The 15,974-nt window shown below is 52.4% G+C and overlaps 6 protein-coding genes across 6 annotated transcripts; 1 reads left to right on the top strand and 5 right to left on the bottom strand.

Moving 5' to 3' along the window:
* Nucleotides 1-108: 108 nt before the first annotated feature.
* Nucleotides 109-1,848, bottom strand: BROUX77_007076 (uncharacterized protein; the record flags this gene model as incomplete). The annotated part of the gene is made up of 1 exon (XM_073752132.1): nt 109-1,848. One exon carries the CDS (start codon nt 1,846-1,848, stop codon nt 109-111), a length of 1,740 nt encoding a protein of 579 aa, XP_073602487.1.
* Nucleotides 1,849-2,513: 665 nt separating this feature from the next.
* On the bottom strand, nt 2,514-5,892 carry BROUX77_007075 (uncharacterized protein; the record flags this gene model as incomplete). The annotated part of the gene is made up of 2 exons (XM_073752130.1): nt 2,514-5,517; nt 5,756-5,892. The coding sequence occupies 2 exons, from the start codon at nt 5,890-5,892 to the stop codon at nt 2,514-2,516; spliced, it is 3,141 nt and encodes a 1,046-aa protein (XP_073602486.1).
* Nucleotides 5,893-6,799: 907 nt separating this feature from the next.
* On the bottom strand, nt 6,800-7,438 carry BROUX77_007074 (uncharacterized protein; the record flags this gene model as incomplete). The annotated part of the gene is made up of 1 exon (XM_073752129.1): nt 6,800-7,438. One exon carries the CDS (start codon nt 7,436-7,438, stop codon nt 6,800-6,802), a length of 639 nt encoding a protein of 212 aa, XP_073602485.1.
* Nucleotides 7,439-8,613: 1,175 nt separating this feature from the next.
* Nucleotides 8,614-10,116, bottom strand: BROUX77_007073 (uncharacterized protein; the record flags this gene model as incomplete). Its single annotated transcript, XM_073752128.1, has 2 exons — nt 8,614-9,247; nt 9,320-10,116. 2 exons carry the CDS (start codon nt 10,114-10,116, stop codon nt 8,614-8,616), a joined length of 1,431 nt encoding a protein of 476 aa, XP_073602484.1.
* Nucleotides 10,117-11,095: 979 nt separating this feature from the next.
* BROUX77_007072 (uncharacterized protein) lies at nt 11,096-13,081 on the bottom strand (the record flags this gene model as incomplete). Its single annotated transcript, XM_073752127.1, has 2 exons — nt 11,096-12,927; nt 12,985-13,081. 2 exons carry the CDS (start codon nt 13,079-13,081, stop codon nt 11,096-11,098), a joined length of 1,929 nt encoding a protein of 642 aa, XP_073602483.1.
* A 989-nt stretch (nt 13,082-14,070) lies between these two features.
* On the top strand, nt 14,071-15,246 carry BROUX77_007071 (uncharacterized protein; the record flags this gene model as incomplete). The annotated part of the gene is made up of 1 exon (XM_073752126.1): nt 14,071-15,246. One exon carries the CDS (start codon nt 14,071-14,073, stop codon nt 15,244-15,246), a length of 1,176 nt encoding a protein of 391 aa, XP_073602482.1.
* Nucleotides 15,247-15,974: the final 728 nt, after the last annotated feature.

Raw genomic sequence — 15,974 nt, 5'->3', positions numbered from 1 at the left:
CAGTTGGTCATGTGAATACAACCCGTAAAAAAAAAAACAACGCAACCATATACCCTAACCCTATAATATAATATAACACCGCCCGCGCCATACGCCTTGGACAATACTTCACAGACCCGATAAATCAAACTCCCTCTCAAACCCACCATTCACCAACATGGCAGCTATATTCCATCTATGCCCACGCATCTCCGCCGCCTCATACACCGACGAGGGCTTCAAGCCCAGCACGAGGCTGACAGCGTTCATGATGGTAAAGACACCGCAATCATAGCCGTTATTTTGCGCCGGCGCCGGGACGCTGACCTTGACCCACTCGCTCTCATCGTAGCCGGCGCCCAGGAAATGCCCCAGCCACGTCTGCACGGTGGCCAGCATGTTGGGCGAGCCGCGGGGGTTCAGCGAGTCAATATGTGTGAATTGCTTGGCCAGCGGCTGCACGACCAGTAGCGTCCAGTGGGAGCCCTGGCAGACGGGGATGACGACTGTTTCGAGGTGGACAAAGTTGTCGGGAGTCACGCCCTTGAGGCGCAGCGACCGCTCCGTCTTTTTGCCGCCGTTTTTCACCAGGTTTGGGAAGAAAAAGGACCCCAAGGCTAGGACCGAGCGGTTGGGCGAGCGCGGGTAGTTTGTTGCACCGGAGCGCATGTTGGCGAATCTGTCGAGGGCTGCGAGACTGGAATCGATGATGGCGTCGTTGAGCCACGCCTGGGGCTTGACTAGCGTCCCGAAATCATGCGGTTGCAATTGGGTGCCGTCGGGTGCTTTCACGGGGAAGATCTGTGCTTCCTCGGCGGGTATCTTGGTTTTCATGGCTGTGATGATGGCCTTGGATATCTTGTGCGCCACAGCGCTGGGGAACAGGGCTTTCCGGGCGTCGCGAAGTGTTCCCGATGCTCGTAGAGCCTTGTCGACTCGGAGGCGCTCGGCTGCTGCTTTGCGCTCGAGGAGTTTCTGGGTCGCAGTGATTTGGTCGCGCGCCGAAGTTGACAAGGAGAGAGAGAGGTTACCCAGAGATTTATGTGTCTCTCCGTCGTCTTCATCTTCTTCTGTGTCGTCTACGTAGGGGAGCGTAAACGATTTCGTAGGGATAAAGTCGGCGCATTTGAGAAGCTGCGAGTCGGGAACCAGACAATCGTCATCATCCTCTACTTCGATGCAGCCAAAGCTATCGTCGTCGTCGTCGTCATCGTAGATTAGATCGATAGTTGTCGGGCGATCCGTCCTGTCTTTGCACGTCTCGTCGCCGGGCGTTAATGGCGGAGCCGTGTTTTGCAGCTGCGCAAAGTTCCACGAGTGCCGTAGCTGTAGCGAATCCGCCGCAGCGCGCAGCTTGGGCACGGCCGGGACGAACTCGTCGCTGTCTTCGGACGCCAGCGCCTGGGGCTCCACAAAGCTGGCAGGGCATTTGCCATCGAGCAAGTCGCGCACATCGCCACCAATATTGATTACTGTCTCCTTGTCGTGCGGCGAAAGAACCAGCCCAAAGCGCCGACTGACTTCTGGAAGGCCCAGGAGGAACGCAGCCACCATGTCAAGAAGCGGTCGCTCATCGTCGCTGACGAGATTTTCCATCAGCCCTCGAGTGGCTTGCTGTTGCCGCAGGAATATTGGCAAAGTGTGGTATAGCCTCTGCATGACATTCCGGACATGGGGCACCTGGTCGGCAAGTTGTTTTTGATTCGCTATGATGTCGAGAGAGCCAGGCATTCTGCTGCTGGCGTTGGCTTCGCGCAGTAATGGTTCGAGTTGAGTAAGAAGGATGTCTATCGCAATGGTTCGCTCTGCGCAGGCTTCGGCCTCCTGAATGGAGACCAGTTTCAGAGGCGAATGTCGAGATGCTCGCATGTCATTGAGGGTTTAAGCGCACAAAAGAAAAGGGGCCAGAGGGAAACCGTGAACCAAACTCGCAATAAGTGGACGGAGCTGGCTCCATGAATGTAGTGAATAGCTTAGAGCTCCGGAAAGTGTGTGGAGGAAAGTCGAGGATGGGCGATGACGATCGCAGGTCAGGACCCTGGCAATCGGAGCGGTTATTAGTCGAGGTTTAGCCGAAGCCAAGATCGCGTAAGGGTTAACGGCACGTCGCCAAGTCAACTCCACGGCCGACAATTTGTGCAGTTAACCAGATGTTATGTGCAGGCATTGCGGCTGCTAGACTTTCACATTCCACAATCACAGTTCACGTTTCATAATGCCTGCATGGCTAGTTGAAGAAGACAAAAACACTTTTTGCAAAACCCTCCCAAGTATCATACTACCCTATCCAAACCCAGCTGTTCTCCAAATAGCCAACACATACCATTAGGCCCTGCTGGTTGTCCTCGCTCTTTATTTCACCATGGTACCAGGTTGAAGTCAATAGCCCCCTTTTATGAAAGAACACACCAGCTGGAATGGCACCAAAATAAGAAAGAGAACACCGGCAGAGGCCTTACATAGAGCCCCCAAAGGAAAAAAGAAGAGGTGAGCAAAGGCAAAGAGGAAAGAAATAAAAGAAAAACAAGCTAGACTTAGATGTCGTCCTCATCACTGAAGACCTCCTCACCACGCTTGCGGCGGGCCATACGCTCCTTCTTCTTCTTGCGAGCCTCGCTGGAAGTCAGCTTGGCCTTCTTCTTGGTGGTGACAATCTTGTTGCCCATGGCGTCAAACTTGTCCTCCTCCTCACCCTCATCGGCCTTGAGACGGGGACCAGAGCCTTGACCCTGGACCCAGTTGTGGCCCGAAGGAGTCATCTTACCGTCCAGAACAGCCCAGACCTCCTCAGTGATGTCCTTGGTGAACTCAGCAGAGTGAGTAATGATGATAACACCACCCTCGAACTTTCTCAGGGCCTTGGAAAGAGCACCAAGAGAGTCACGGTCCAGATAGTTGGTAGGCTCATCCAGAACGATCAGATGGGGACGCTGCCACGAGCAGGCGGCCAGGACGACCTTGACACGCTGACCACCAGACAGACCCTTCATGCGAGAGTGAGAAACCAGCTCAGCATCCAGACCGAAGTTGGAGCAGTGGGTCTCAATCTCCTTACGGACCAGAGGACGGAACTGACCGGAAGCAAGGGCCTCCTTCATATCGACCTCGGCAACCATCTTCTGGTGAGAAGCCAGCAGCTCGGAACGGGGGATCCAGGCGTTGTCAGCGGACATCATGGGAACCCAGCGCTCGCTCTTCATGCCAATGTTCTCACCAAGGGCGAACGAACACTCGTACTCGTACGAGTTCTTGAACTTTCTACGGCTGTTGATGCCAATGACACGACGCATAGTACCCTCAACCTTGAAGACCTTGTTCATGGCCTGCTCATCAGCCTCGGTGACGATCTTGTTGGCACGGTCCATGGTCTCACGATCCTCACCAGTCTGGAAACGCCACTGAATGTACTCCGAAGGAGTCTTGTCCAGGTGGTGATCGATGTGAGCGAAAGCGTGCTGCTTAATGTAGGCAATACGGATGTTCTCGTGCTGGTAGATCTCACCAACGGTGGGGACCAGCTCACCAGTCAGGACGTTGATCAGAGTCGACTTACCGGCACCGTTGGGACCGATGACAGCAATACGGGACGACAGAGAGCACTGGAAGGTGATATCGGAAATCTGGGGCTTGGCAGTACCGGGGTACTGGAAGGTCATCTTGGTGGCACGAAGAATGGCCTTGGCCTTGGTCTTCACACCCTCAAGGAAACCGGGCTCGGGGAAGGTGAACTCAATCTCGGAGGCACCCAGCTCGTAGTAGGACTTGGCAGAGGGGCACTTCTTGACGAACTCAGCCAGGTTACCACGGTAGCGCTTAAGCTTGAAGCGCTCGTAGTGGACAATGTGCTGGCAGACGTTGTCGAGGAAGCCAGAGTCGTGAGACACAATGATGGAAGTGCAAGGAGAGTTGCACAGGTAATCCTCCAGCCACTTAACGTTCTTCACATCCAGATGGTTGGTAGGCTCATCCAGAAGCAGAATATCGGGGGCCTCGAAAACGGCACGGCACAGAGCCAGCTTCATCTTCCAACCACCAGACAGGGCGGAAATCTCACCGGTGATCATCTGCTCGGTGAAACCAAAGTCGGTCAGCTGCTTAATGACATCCTCCTTGGTGGTGGTGACGCTGGCATCGGCCAGCTTCTTCATGGTCCAGTCAATGGTGGTCATCTCGGTATCAGCAGAGTCCAGGTCGTGCTCGACGAAGACGGTCTTGACCTCAGACTGCTTGGGGAAACCCTCAACCTGCTCGTTGTTGATGGCACGCATGAGGGTAGACTTTCCGGAACCGTTGGGACCGCAAAGACCGTAGCGCTGACCACGCTTGAGACGCAGGTGGGTCTGGTTAAGCAGGATCTTGGCACCGTAGGCAAGGGAGAAAGTGCAGTTGCACAGGTCCTCACCCTCCTCGTCATCCTCGTCGTTGTCGCCAGAGCCAACGCCCTCGGGGAGAGTGGCCTTGCGGATGGCGTCAACAGTGGCCTGAGCATCCTTCTCACCAACAATGACGGTGACGTAGGGCTTCAGGTTCTCAATCCAGATCAGGGACTCGTTGACCTTCTCGTCAATCAGCTGACCGGCAATGGCGGTGATGTAGGCAACAACGGGCTCAAACTTGGCAGCCTTGGCAGCCAGGATGGAGTCAACCTTGGGGCGGACAACGTTGAGGGCACCGTCGGCGCGGGGCTCGGGGATCTTGCCATCCTTGACGTCACCGACACGGATGAGGGTGTCCAGGGCCTGGCGAGTCTTCTCACGGGCCTCGGGATCAGCCAGGTTGTCGAAGTTCTTCTGCAGACCGGGCATCATCTTGGGCAGGAAGGCGGCAACAATGTTCGGGTCGTCGACCAGCTTGCACATGTTGTCAATAATGACGGCAGACTTACGCTTGATGGCAGTCTCACGCTCGACCAGACCACGATCCAGAAGAGGGACCATCAGGGCCAGAGTAGGCTCCTGAACCTCGGTAACGAAAGTGGTAGCACCCAGCAGGTGAACGGTCTCGGGGACGTTCTCGGGCTTGGCGATACACTTGATCAGCTCGGGAATGAACTTTTCAATATCACGGTTGACAATCAGAGCGCACAGGGTCTCCATGGTCTGGTAGGCACGGTCCTTGACCTCCTTCTTGGTGTCCCACATGGACTCGGAGACGACGGGAATCAGGTCAGGGACACGGACGGACATCTGGGTGGGAGCGGTGCGGACAAGGGTGTCCAGGAAGTCAAGAGCGACCATCTTCTCCTGCCACTTCTGGGCGTTAACCAGAGAGTTGCCGAGAATAGGGAGAACAACCTTGACGGCGTTGGGGTTGATGGCCTCGGAGATGGCAGCGGCGGCGGCGGTAGCAGCCTCCTTGACCGGGGCAGTCTTGTCACCGACGGCGGTAAGAACGGCGGGCAGAAGAGAGACCAGGAAGGGGTCAACGTGAGCAGAGACCTCGGAGTGGCTGGCAATGGCCTGGATGGCGACGAGAGCCTTTTCACGGGCAGCGGCATCCTTCTTGGAAGCCAGCTGCTTGGTGAGCTCATCGATGGTCCTGTGAAACGGGCATGTCAGCGATTGAAGTTGAAAAGTGGGAGAATAGGGAAATTAGGCGAGAATTGCAGGCATGAGAAGGTAGGGGTGTGACAAGGGCGATAGTGATAGCGGGGCTCAACTGAGGGGCTGGGTGGATGCGTTGTTGTTTGGAGAGCGAAGTTGAAACCAGGCGGCGATTCGGTGTTGAAAAGGTGGTGATAACGTGGTCATAAAAATTCAACAATGCGCACACTTACTTGGTAGGCACATCCTGATCCTCAATGTGGCCGTTCAGGAACGAGGCCAGAGAGGAGGAAGCCTCCTTGACATCGGAAGCCTCCTTGGAGAGGGTGAGCTTCTTCATGAGCTCGTCGAGAACCTTGACGGACGACATTTTTGCGGAATTTTGAAGATATGTGTTTTATAGAGGGAACTCGTCTTGCGAGATATAGGGGTATCGATCGGATAGAGGAAGAAAGAAACAACAAAGCTCTATTCTTCGGTGGTGATGATATCCAGTGAAGAGGACTCCGGGCCTCGACAATGGAATAAAGAGAGGATGAGACCTGACAAAGAAAAAGAAAAGGCCAAAGAGGAATTCCTGAAGAGAAGAAATCAGGACACAAGAAGAAGAGAAGAAGAAAGAAAAGTCGGAGGGGCGAAGGGGAAGGGAAGGGATTCATAGAAAAAGAGAGGGAGGCAAGCCAGAGCCGAAGGAAGCAAAGAGGGGAAGTATCAGAAAGATTTTTTTAGCAAACGCCAGGCTATGAATACTTTTGGCCCCGGCGAACGATGGACTTGTCCTTTCTTAGTTTTTGCTTCACACACACAAGGAAACTTTTTTTTTCTGCCGCTTTTCTGCTGTGGCGACTGTTTGATGCTCCACTCGAGTTGCCTCTTGGCTGGAATGATTGGCTTTCTAGTGGCAGAGAGCGGCTTTATCTCAAACAAAGTGAACCGTTTGGTCTTATCTTATCTTATCGGACAATCACCAGTGTTTTTTCTAGGCCAGCCGAGAAGGCGGTGAGAGAGGTTTGTGGCGGCTATGACACTCTGACCGCATCAGAGGTCATGGGAGATTTCGGCGGTTATATTGGTTGGTTCACACGGAGCATAACTACAGAGCTACACAACTAACTACATAGATAATCTAGCGTAGATCGACTAACTAGTGCTTCTAGCAGCGAAACAGAAATTTGAATCTCCTACAACTATGCAACACCTCGCCAGCCTCATGGGCAAGGAGCTGTAAATAGTTCATCTTGGACTGTATCCTTGCATGATTCCTTGATTCATGGCGCCTACTCGACAACAGCAGGGAAATACACCGGAAGCCATCTCTCATATTCCTCAGCGTCCGTAGTTTCAAAGCTCACAAAGACAATTCTGTCAATCTCGTGCCCGTTACGGCCTTCCAAAAACGCTCGAACAGTGCGCGTTGCGATTTCGGCAGCACGACCGCTCGGGAATCCGTAAACACCAGTGCTGACGGCACAAAACGCTATAGTCCTGCATTTATTTTCCAAGGCCAAGCTTAGGCTGCTGCTATAGCACGATTCAAGGAGTGCATCGCTGCCCGAAACTCCTTCCCTGCTGTAAATGGGACCTACAGTGTGGATAATGTATCGGGCGGGCAAGTTGAAGCCGGGGGTAATCTTGGCATCTCCCGTTTTGCAGCCGCCCAAGGAAGCGCAGGCACGGCTTAGCTCGGGGCCGGCTGCGCGGTGTATGGCGCCGTCGACGCCGCCGCCGCCGGCCAGAGCACAGTTTGCTGCATTGACAATGGCGTCTGCCGAAATGGTGGTTATATCGCGGCGAATGTGGGATACTTTGTCGTTGTATTTGGCACAGGACTGGGCTTGAGGAGAAACGACAGCAGATTGAAGAGCACCCGTGGCGTAGAGCCGCGTCAGAGTGGGAATGTCACCAACCGCGACCATTGTGGTGGCTGAAAATCTGGCGAGTATTTGCTGGAGGCAAGAGGAGAATGCAGGTATTTGAAAGCCGATATAGAAGAGCTGAAGCGGGCTTCTATCCCGTGCCAGGACTCTTGACTTTTTTATTTTGCCTGCACCAGAGTCGGCGGTCGTTGAAAGCGGGGTACGGCCTCTGGCTTCTCCCCACTCAAAGTACAACAGTAGCATATGTTACTCCGGGTGCATGGATACATCCGTCCAAATCCAAGTACTGCGAGTCATGGTGCTACAAGCTACAAGCGCAGGTATCAAAGTACAAGTACGGCGGATGGTGGGACCACATTGATATTCGACGACTACACGAAAGTCAAGGCAAACTTATAATCCCTCATGGGAGAAGTGCTCATAGCTAGACACAAAATAATAGCGGTAAGCTTAGGGAGTAAGCTACCATCGGGCCATATTCCCACGTTGGCCTAGGATCTGCTGATTGATACTCGTCTTCGGCTACAAAATAATACATCTTGTGAAGCACACGGAGTCTTCCTCAAATGATCTCGTGCGTAGTGCTTAGAGTCATCTGGTAGTCAAAGTAGACTATTTCATTGTTGTCAATTTTTCACCTCTCTTGAAAGTAATACATTATTGCAGGCTTGGCTTTTCTTGGTGAATCTGCGGGGTCCCACGAGAATCTGACACTCCGTAGTAATGTGATGGATAAACTTGACACGCATGTAGTCCTGTAAGGGTTTCAACATCAGCCGGAAAGGTGCAGGCATTCTTCAACTACGCCTGTGGCACAGGAAGAATAGAAATACGCACTGGAGATGTACAACAAGCGAATTGCGTCTGATAGTTGGTACTTGCTACTTGCATGTTTGTGCTGGAAATTTGACGTCATTTCACAAGGGAGCACAAACTTCTAACTTGTGTAACTAACGTGCAGCATCTCAATGAAAACTGACGCAACAAACTCGGTTGATTATTCCAACCAATATGAAGCTATTACACTCATGGTCAAGGGTATCCACAGAAGAACAATCAAGATTTATTCTAAAGCCACCTATGTCATATGAAAGTCGTTGTCATTGAAAAAAGTAAACTGTGAATTTCACAACAGATTAAAAGGCCAATTATGTCAAATAGGTTCGAGGGCCTCGCAACGACGAAACGTGGAACACCCGACTATTGGTATCCGACTACTCCAGGTCTGCCACCAAACGTTCAAGAATACCTCCAGTAAACCGCCAAAGATTGCTAGAATCATGGGCATCCCAGGCAGCCCCGGTCCAAAATGTGTTTTGATAGCCCTGGAGCTCGTACAAGTTCTTGTAAAAGCCATTCCGGATAGCCTTCACCGGAACAGTCAGCTCATATGGGCTGTGGCTGCGAAATGCCACAATCTCGGCATCTAGCGCATTGGCAGTTTCGTTTGCGTACCCGCCATTCTCGCGAAGGTTCTTCAATACTTGCAGAATTTCACCCTCGACTTGAGCCTCAGTGTAGTCTTCATCGTGAAGCGTACCAAAGGCAGAGGCCCAAACACCAGGAACTGGTGTCAGGCGGAAGTAATAAACAGCAGGGAGTTGAGCTAGGCTGTACAAGGTACTGTTGGCACCCGGGGAAACGTTCTGGAGGTTGATGGTAGGAATCGAAGCGTCCTTGACGGCAGCAACCCAAAGGTTGAAATGAGAAAACTGGGAGAAGAGGCGCGACTCGCGACGATCAGGCTGAAGAGGCTTAAGATGATTGTCATCAAGAAGAGGCGGAATGGTAATCAGAACCTTTTTAGCGCGGATGATGACTTTGCCAGAAGGGGTTGAAATAGTAGCACTACAAATTGGAGGAGAGTTAGAACGAAACAGGCGCCAAGACCATGGTATAACTGGGAGACTGTAAACGCACCGTGTGTATCCCTCAGAGTCGACTTTTCCACGGTTCATGGATGTCACGCGGCTTTGATAGTAGACAGAATCGCCCAGCACATTTGCCGCATTGTTATAGATGCCCTGCATGTTTCCCGTCGATGTTGTGATGAAATAGTTGCCTTGGACTCCCCGAATAAACGACTGCGAAAAATACTTCATGGCGTAGAGAACTGGGAGTTTCAGGACGTCTCCAAAGCCTTGTCCCCATTGGAAGAAGATGCGCGAAAGAGCACCAAGATCATGTTGCTCCATAAGCTCTCCAAGTGTAATCAACAGCTCATCTGGAACGGGATTGGGAAGCTTTATGCCATCGCTGAGATAGGGATACTTTAGCAGAAGCTGCCAGTAGCGAGAGATCGCATCTGCCGGGCTAGGCTGGACATAGGCGAGGTTTGGACTGCCAGTCAGAAAGTCAAAGAAGCGGATGTTGGAGCCGTCCAGATTAGCAGGAGCCCACGAGATATTGAGGCGCGTGAGGAAATTGTGCACGACAGGCTCATCAGACAATATAACAACACCGTAGTCAGCGGCACGGCCAGAGGCAGGATCGACATAGGTGGAAGCATGGCCGCCGAGCTTTGTGTCAGACTCAACCACGGCAACAGAATAGCCGGCGTCGGTGAGGTTCACGGCAGCATAGGTTCCGGTGGCGCCTCCGCCGACGATGAGAACATCGCGGGTGACGACGGGGATGTCCGGGCCGCGGGTGGCAGCAGCGCCAGAGGCAAGTGCGGCAGTTGCCACGGAGGCAAAGCCGGCAGAGATGAGCTTCATGTGTACAGAGAGACGGGACGAAGAACGTGGAAAGCCGGAGGAGCTTGAAGAAAGAAGAGAAGCCGTGGATGCGAGAAGCAAAAGTCTCTATCGCATCTTGGGCGGGTCTGGGTCCCTTTATGTAAAGGGAATGGCAACTGCTTTACACGCGCTGAACAAGTTTCCCGGGGGGCGACATGGCTATCACAGTAGACAACCAGGGCAGTTGCCGAGTCAAGCCAATATTGTCAAGGTAGTTGCTGTGACAAGTGCAGCAGCAGTAACTAGTTGGGAGATGGATGCTCCATCGACACGGTTATGACTAAGCAACCAGCAACTAGAAATCTACAGCCTACAAACCCGTCTCTGGCCGACCGACCGACTGCCACTACGGACGACTCCCTACAGCGGCTGTCTGTGTGTGTGGTCGTCGCCCAAATAGCGGCGGTCTCGGTGTTAAGACTGTGACTATGTGGGTGGACTGAGCAGGCCATCAACAACCAACAACAACCACGGCACACTGCGAACGAGAGACATATCCCGAACTAGACGGCGAAGGAATGTGACGAGAGAAAAAACGAAAAAAAAAAGATTTGGTGCCCCCGGCTCGGTGTGCCAAGTCTGCTGTAATGTAACGGCACTCACTTCAAAAGTGTGATGGGAATTGGCAACGCAGAGTGCCCATGTGTGACACTACAACGGGCCAAGAGACAGCGAAATCGGAGAAAAGGAAGACAGACATCCACTACGATACGTCGGTTTACGAGAGTTCAGATGCACGGCACGCTCAAAATAGCTCTGGAAATGGTCAAGGAGATATCGAGACAAAGGGATAAGCCACGCATGAAGTGAGACTACTGAGCACACCTGCAAAATCGGTCGAGAGCTCTGGGCTCAGTATGTTTTCTGGGCCGGGCCTAGTCGTCCCTAGCCTCAGTGACTTGCACAGACTCGTCCCCCCCTCTCCCTGCTCTCATATTCGAGCCTACGGTGTCACGGCCTATTCCGCGTTCTCGCCTCTACTCGTCACCAACAACATCTTGAGCTCCGCCATCTCCCGCCTCAACTTCTTGACCTCCTGCACCGCCGGCTCTTCTTCCACGTTGCTCTTGGCTTCAGCCACTTTCTTAGCCCAGCCCTCGCCCTCCATGTCCATCTGGTCACGAAGCTGCTCCCACTCGTGCATGATATCGTCGTCCTCTTCGCCGTGGAGCCGGTTGTGCCGGATAGCATGAGCCACTCTTGTTTCGTACCACGCAGCCACAAGAAGCACCGGGCTATAGATGATGGCCATGACAATGTCGTTGAGCTGCTCGAATCGAGCTTTGGGCATCCACCACTCTGTAGCGGCGGCGACCGCAATTTCTACTAGATTAAAAGGAGCAATGTATACGTTTTCATCAGGAGCCCGGACAAATTGCATCGTCTTCTGGGAAAACAGGGCCAAGAACTCGTCATTGGCGTTTTCGTAAATGTCGCTGTATGCCGAGCCATAAAGAGCAATCAGGATGTTGAGCAGAATCACCATGACAACAAAGGTGAATAGGTAGTAGAGAATGAGTCCAAACGGTGGCGCGAAATTATCAAACCCGTCGTACTCGGGACTTCCCATGACGCCATTGGCCATGGCCTTGACGATGAAAAAGACATCGTCAGCCTCCAAGTCATCTGCAAGATCCAAGCCTATGAATGCCTGCAAAAAACCAATAATGACAACGGTCAACAGGGCAAAAAAGATCAAAGACTCTTTCATCATGACCTTGAGAACAACCAGCATGGCGCCAAAGAAACGGAAACTGTCGAGATACAGCAACAGACGGCTCCAGAACATTGGTGCGCTGGCAGCGAGGAAGTTGTAACTTAGGCGAGAATAGTACACTCGTGGATCATCAATTCCCTCAGTCGTTAAGTCACCAAGGCGCCCATCGCCGTCCGGCTGTGCGGGATGGGAGAGACCAACAATCCTCAATAGAAACGAGACGATGAGAATGCTGTAAAGAGCCGAGTTGAATGCGTTCCAGAAGCCAAAGATGTGGTACCCGGCTTTCCAGACCTTGACAATTTCATCGACCACGTACCCCAGCGTAAAAATGTACAGGATAATCTCGGTAGCATCGAGATTGCCCGCCGGATTGATGGAGTTGATGGCCATGGTATACAGGACCAGGAACAGAATAGAGACCAGTAGCTGGGCGGCATTCTGGTAGATGGGGGCGCGCATGCGGTCGGGATCCATGTGGACTGAGAATCGGCGGTCGGCCTTGAGCGTGTAGTCCACAAACTGACTGGGGTCATTTTCATCCTGCACCAACCAGCCCTTCCACAGATAGCCAATGCACTTTTGATAGCCGCTGGAGCAAATGATGCGCAGCGCATGCAAATCAACAGCCTTCTCAATGACGTTGACGGCTGGAGTCGGCTGGCCGTCAACCAAGAACGAGTACCTTTTGAGCAGCACCGCATGCAAAAGATACTCCTGGTTGTCTTCATTCTCAATGATGGCCTTGGCAATCACTTCGCATGCCTGGGCCCGGAGGCGGTGAAGATCGGCGTCCCAAAGCTCCAACAATGCCTGGCGGGAGAACCATTGCTTGCAAACCAGCAAGCAAAACACGACACAGGCCGCATACTCTGAGGAGGGGCCGCCGGCCTGTTTGGCGGCCTCGACCACTTTGGGTGTGATGATGGTGCTATGCGGGCGCGTCACCTCTTCCTCCTTAAGCTCACAGGGGACACATTCTTCAATAAGAAAGCGGAGACGTAGAGCAGTCTTGGTGACCTCCAGCGGCGGAAAAGCAGAGGGCAAGTCCTCGCGATGAAAGTGCGGCAGGACTATGCGGGTCGGTTAGAAACGGAAGCTTCGGGACAACAGCCGACGTCTTTACTTACTTGCTTCCTGCTCACGGCGAAGCCAGCTTTCACGGGTCTCTGACTCGACAGGATTCCGAGTCAGGCCCAGGAGCGATAAGAGGCTCCAGCGCGTCATGGCGAATAACGGAGGAGATGCGAAAGCTGGTGGATTCAGGACAGGTCGCGATGAAGATGTAGCAAGTGTATTGCCATCAACCGGCGATATGTTCAAAGGTGAAAACTCGTTGCAGGTAGAAGCAAGGAAGTCCAAGAGCGCGGGAAAGCGAGGGAGGTTTTACGGTCCATGACAAGACAATCAGTAGCGCAGGAATGAATGAATGACAGGGAGGGAGGGAGGGGGAAGAAGCTGATATTGGCTGGTGTACATATGTACATACGTGTACATACATACATGTGTAGATACATGGTACATGGCAGAACATCAAATGCAGGCGTCATATTCCCATGGCCGGCTGGTTAGCTAGTGCTAGGAGCTCGACTTACTCGCATGCTTGTCTCCCAAACTGGCGGCTGCGTGAAGGGGATAACTGACGATGACAATAACAGCTGAACTCTGGAGCTTGCTTATTCTTCCTGGGGTAGATCATGGCCGTAAAGGGCCAGGGATGCGCGCTTATCGATAAGAAACATCACGACTACAAGCATTTAGCTAGCTACCGTTCCTTCTCATGAAGGAGGGCACAGCTTTGATGGCTTTCTGTCCAACATCCTAGAACCTAGCGGCCTTCTTGGCAGGTCAGAGTCGGTGAGTGAATTCATGGCCTGAAAGTTCGTCCAGGAAAGTCTGGGAAAGCAGTGAGCCACTCACCACTCTCGACTATCTGTAGTTATGTACTTGTGCACTACTGCTAATTACTAGATACCAACTAGCTAATCACATATACGCAGCCGTCTCATCTTATCTTATCGATAACTACGAGGCTCCATCAAACTTCTGTCGATTATCACCAACTGGCGCCCTCTCGCATTTGCGCCTGAACAACTCCGACCAACGCAACATTCACCCACCCTCAAGCTTTAGCGGCAGCTGACCGTCTCTTCTGGTCCTTCCCAAGTAAACCACAGCCTTCCCTTCTCAACTGCCTTCTCTCCCTTCTTCCCGAAATGTCATCATCCACGCGCTTCACATCGCAAGGTGCCAAGGTCTCAAACGATCGTCTCTCTACTCAGACTGTCGGTCTCGTTCATCTATCGGAGTTCCGCAAACGCCGCACCGAGGTTATTGAAGCGCAAGAACGCGAGGCACGTGAACTTTTGTTGGACGGCGGGAAATCAAGTGCTGAATCCCCTCAAACTCTAGATGCCCTGGTGGCGTCAGCCTCTGAAAACTCAACCCCGAACGCACATGACAATTCAAAGCCCAAAAAGAAACGAAACGCCAAGAAGATCAAGCTTTCATTCGATAATGACGACGACCAAGACGAGGAAAATGACCACCGGCCAGCTCTGTCAAAGAAGCCCAAAACCACACAACCCTCCGAAAGCGCCACGACGACGGCAAAAGATTCGTCCACCTCCTCAACGGCCGCCAAATCCAATAATCTCAGTGCAAACAACTCTGTGCTAGTGCCACGAATCGTAACCAAGACTTCACAGAAACGTGAAGCGGCCGAGCGCGACGAGCTGCGCCGGGAATTCCTGGCGTTGCAGGATTCTATCAAGAATACCGAGATAGTCATTCCATTTGTGTTCTACGATGGAACCAACTTGCCCGGTGGTGTCGTTCGTGTGCGCAAGGGCGATTATTCCTGGGTATTTCTCGACAAGAGCCGCAAGGTTGGGGCTGCCCTCGCAGCCGGGGCCAGGACAACGTCTCGAAAGGATTGGGCGCGAGTAGGCGTGGACGATTTGATTCTGGTGCGTGGGACGGTCATTATTCCACACCACTATGACTTTTACTATTTCATCATGAATAAAACCACTGGGCCAGGCCAAGTCAAGTTGTTTGACTTTTCCACGGAAGCACCACCAAAACAGACACCAAGTACACTTGGTGATGTCAACGATGCCGACGCAGCCACTGGTGAAGATTCAACAACATCAGCAACAACGTCCTCCTCCGTGGCCTTGAAGGCTTCAGCAAAAAAGGCGCTTCCAGATATCTCGACGCTTGAAGGTGCGACTGACGATCCCTTCTTCACAAAAGTTGTCGATAGACGCTGGTATGAACGCAACAAGCACATCTACCCCGCGAGCACTTGGCAGGAATACGACGCGGAAAAGGACTATAGTTTAGATATCAAACGTGACACGGGAGGGAACGCATTTTTCTACTCATGAGAGAGAGGGGAGTGTCGACTTGAAGCGATGGCATGATGTGGCTCAAGTGTGGCTGACTTGGTGGCTGAGACTTGGTATCCAATACCTGCTGTGCAAGTGAAGAGGTTTCTAGGTGTACAGAGTTAACTATGTGGTTATAGGTTAGCATCATTGTCAGCCACCACCACAAAATAAAGTTACGGCAGACAGCTCGGTAATCTGACTATGCAAGGCAGGGCAAGGCGAGTAAGTCCTCATTGCCAGACCCCTGGTCTCATCAAGCAAAGAAAAAATAAAAAACGACCATCTGACCATCTGAAGTGTGATTGTCTGCTGTCTAGAATTGAGACGTGTTTCTCAGAACTTGGGCAAGGGTTAACAAGCATAGTTACTTGGATCACAACTACAACTGTCGGTCTGTCTGCCTTGTGTGTCTGACCAAAATCATGCTGACACCGGAGCTTACTCGGGATGACATGTCGAATCTCAAGACGAAGACCCGTCACCTGATGTGGCTGGTATTTTTAGTGTGTAAACAAAAAGCAACAAACCTATTGCTATCTTACCTCCTTGAGCAAACTTCTACTTGGTCGGGTCATCCTTCTCCTGTCGAGCACGGAGCACAGATCAACGGAGAAACTAGGGGCAGCACCATTGCCACCCTCCCAACATTAACGAGTTGACTGGCTGCTTCTTGTCGGTGGGTGCTAAGAACCACCACGGCCATCGGTACGCTTGCTTGCTGGGCT

Source organism: Berkeleyomyces rouxiae (assembly GCF_048999995.1).
Source record: "Berkeleyomyces rouxiae strain 22BRR77 chromosome Unknown BrBRR77_ptg000011l, whole genome shotgun sequence".
Taxonomy (NCBI): Eukaryota; Fungi; Ascomycota; class Sordariomycetes; order Microascales; family Ceratocystidaceae; genus Berkeleyomyces; species Berkeleyomyces rouxiae.
The sequence above is the reverse complement of the archived record's forward strand: the minus strand, read 5'-3'. Positions and strand labels throughout refer to the sequence as shown.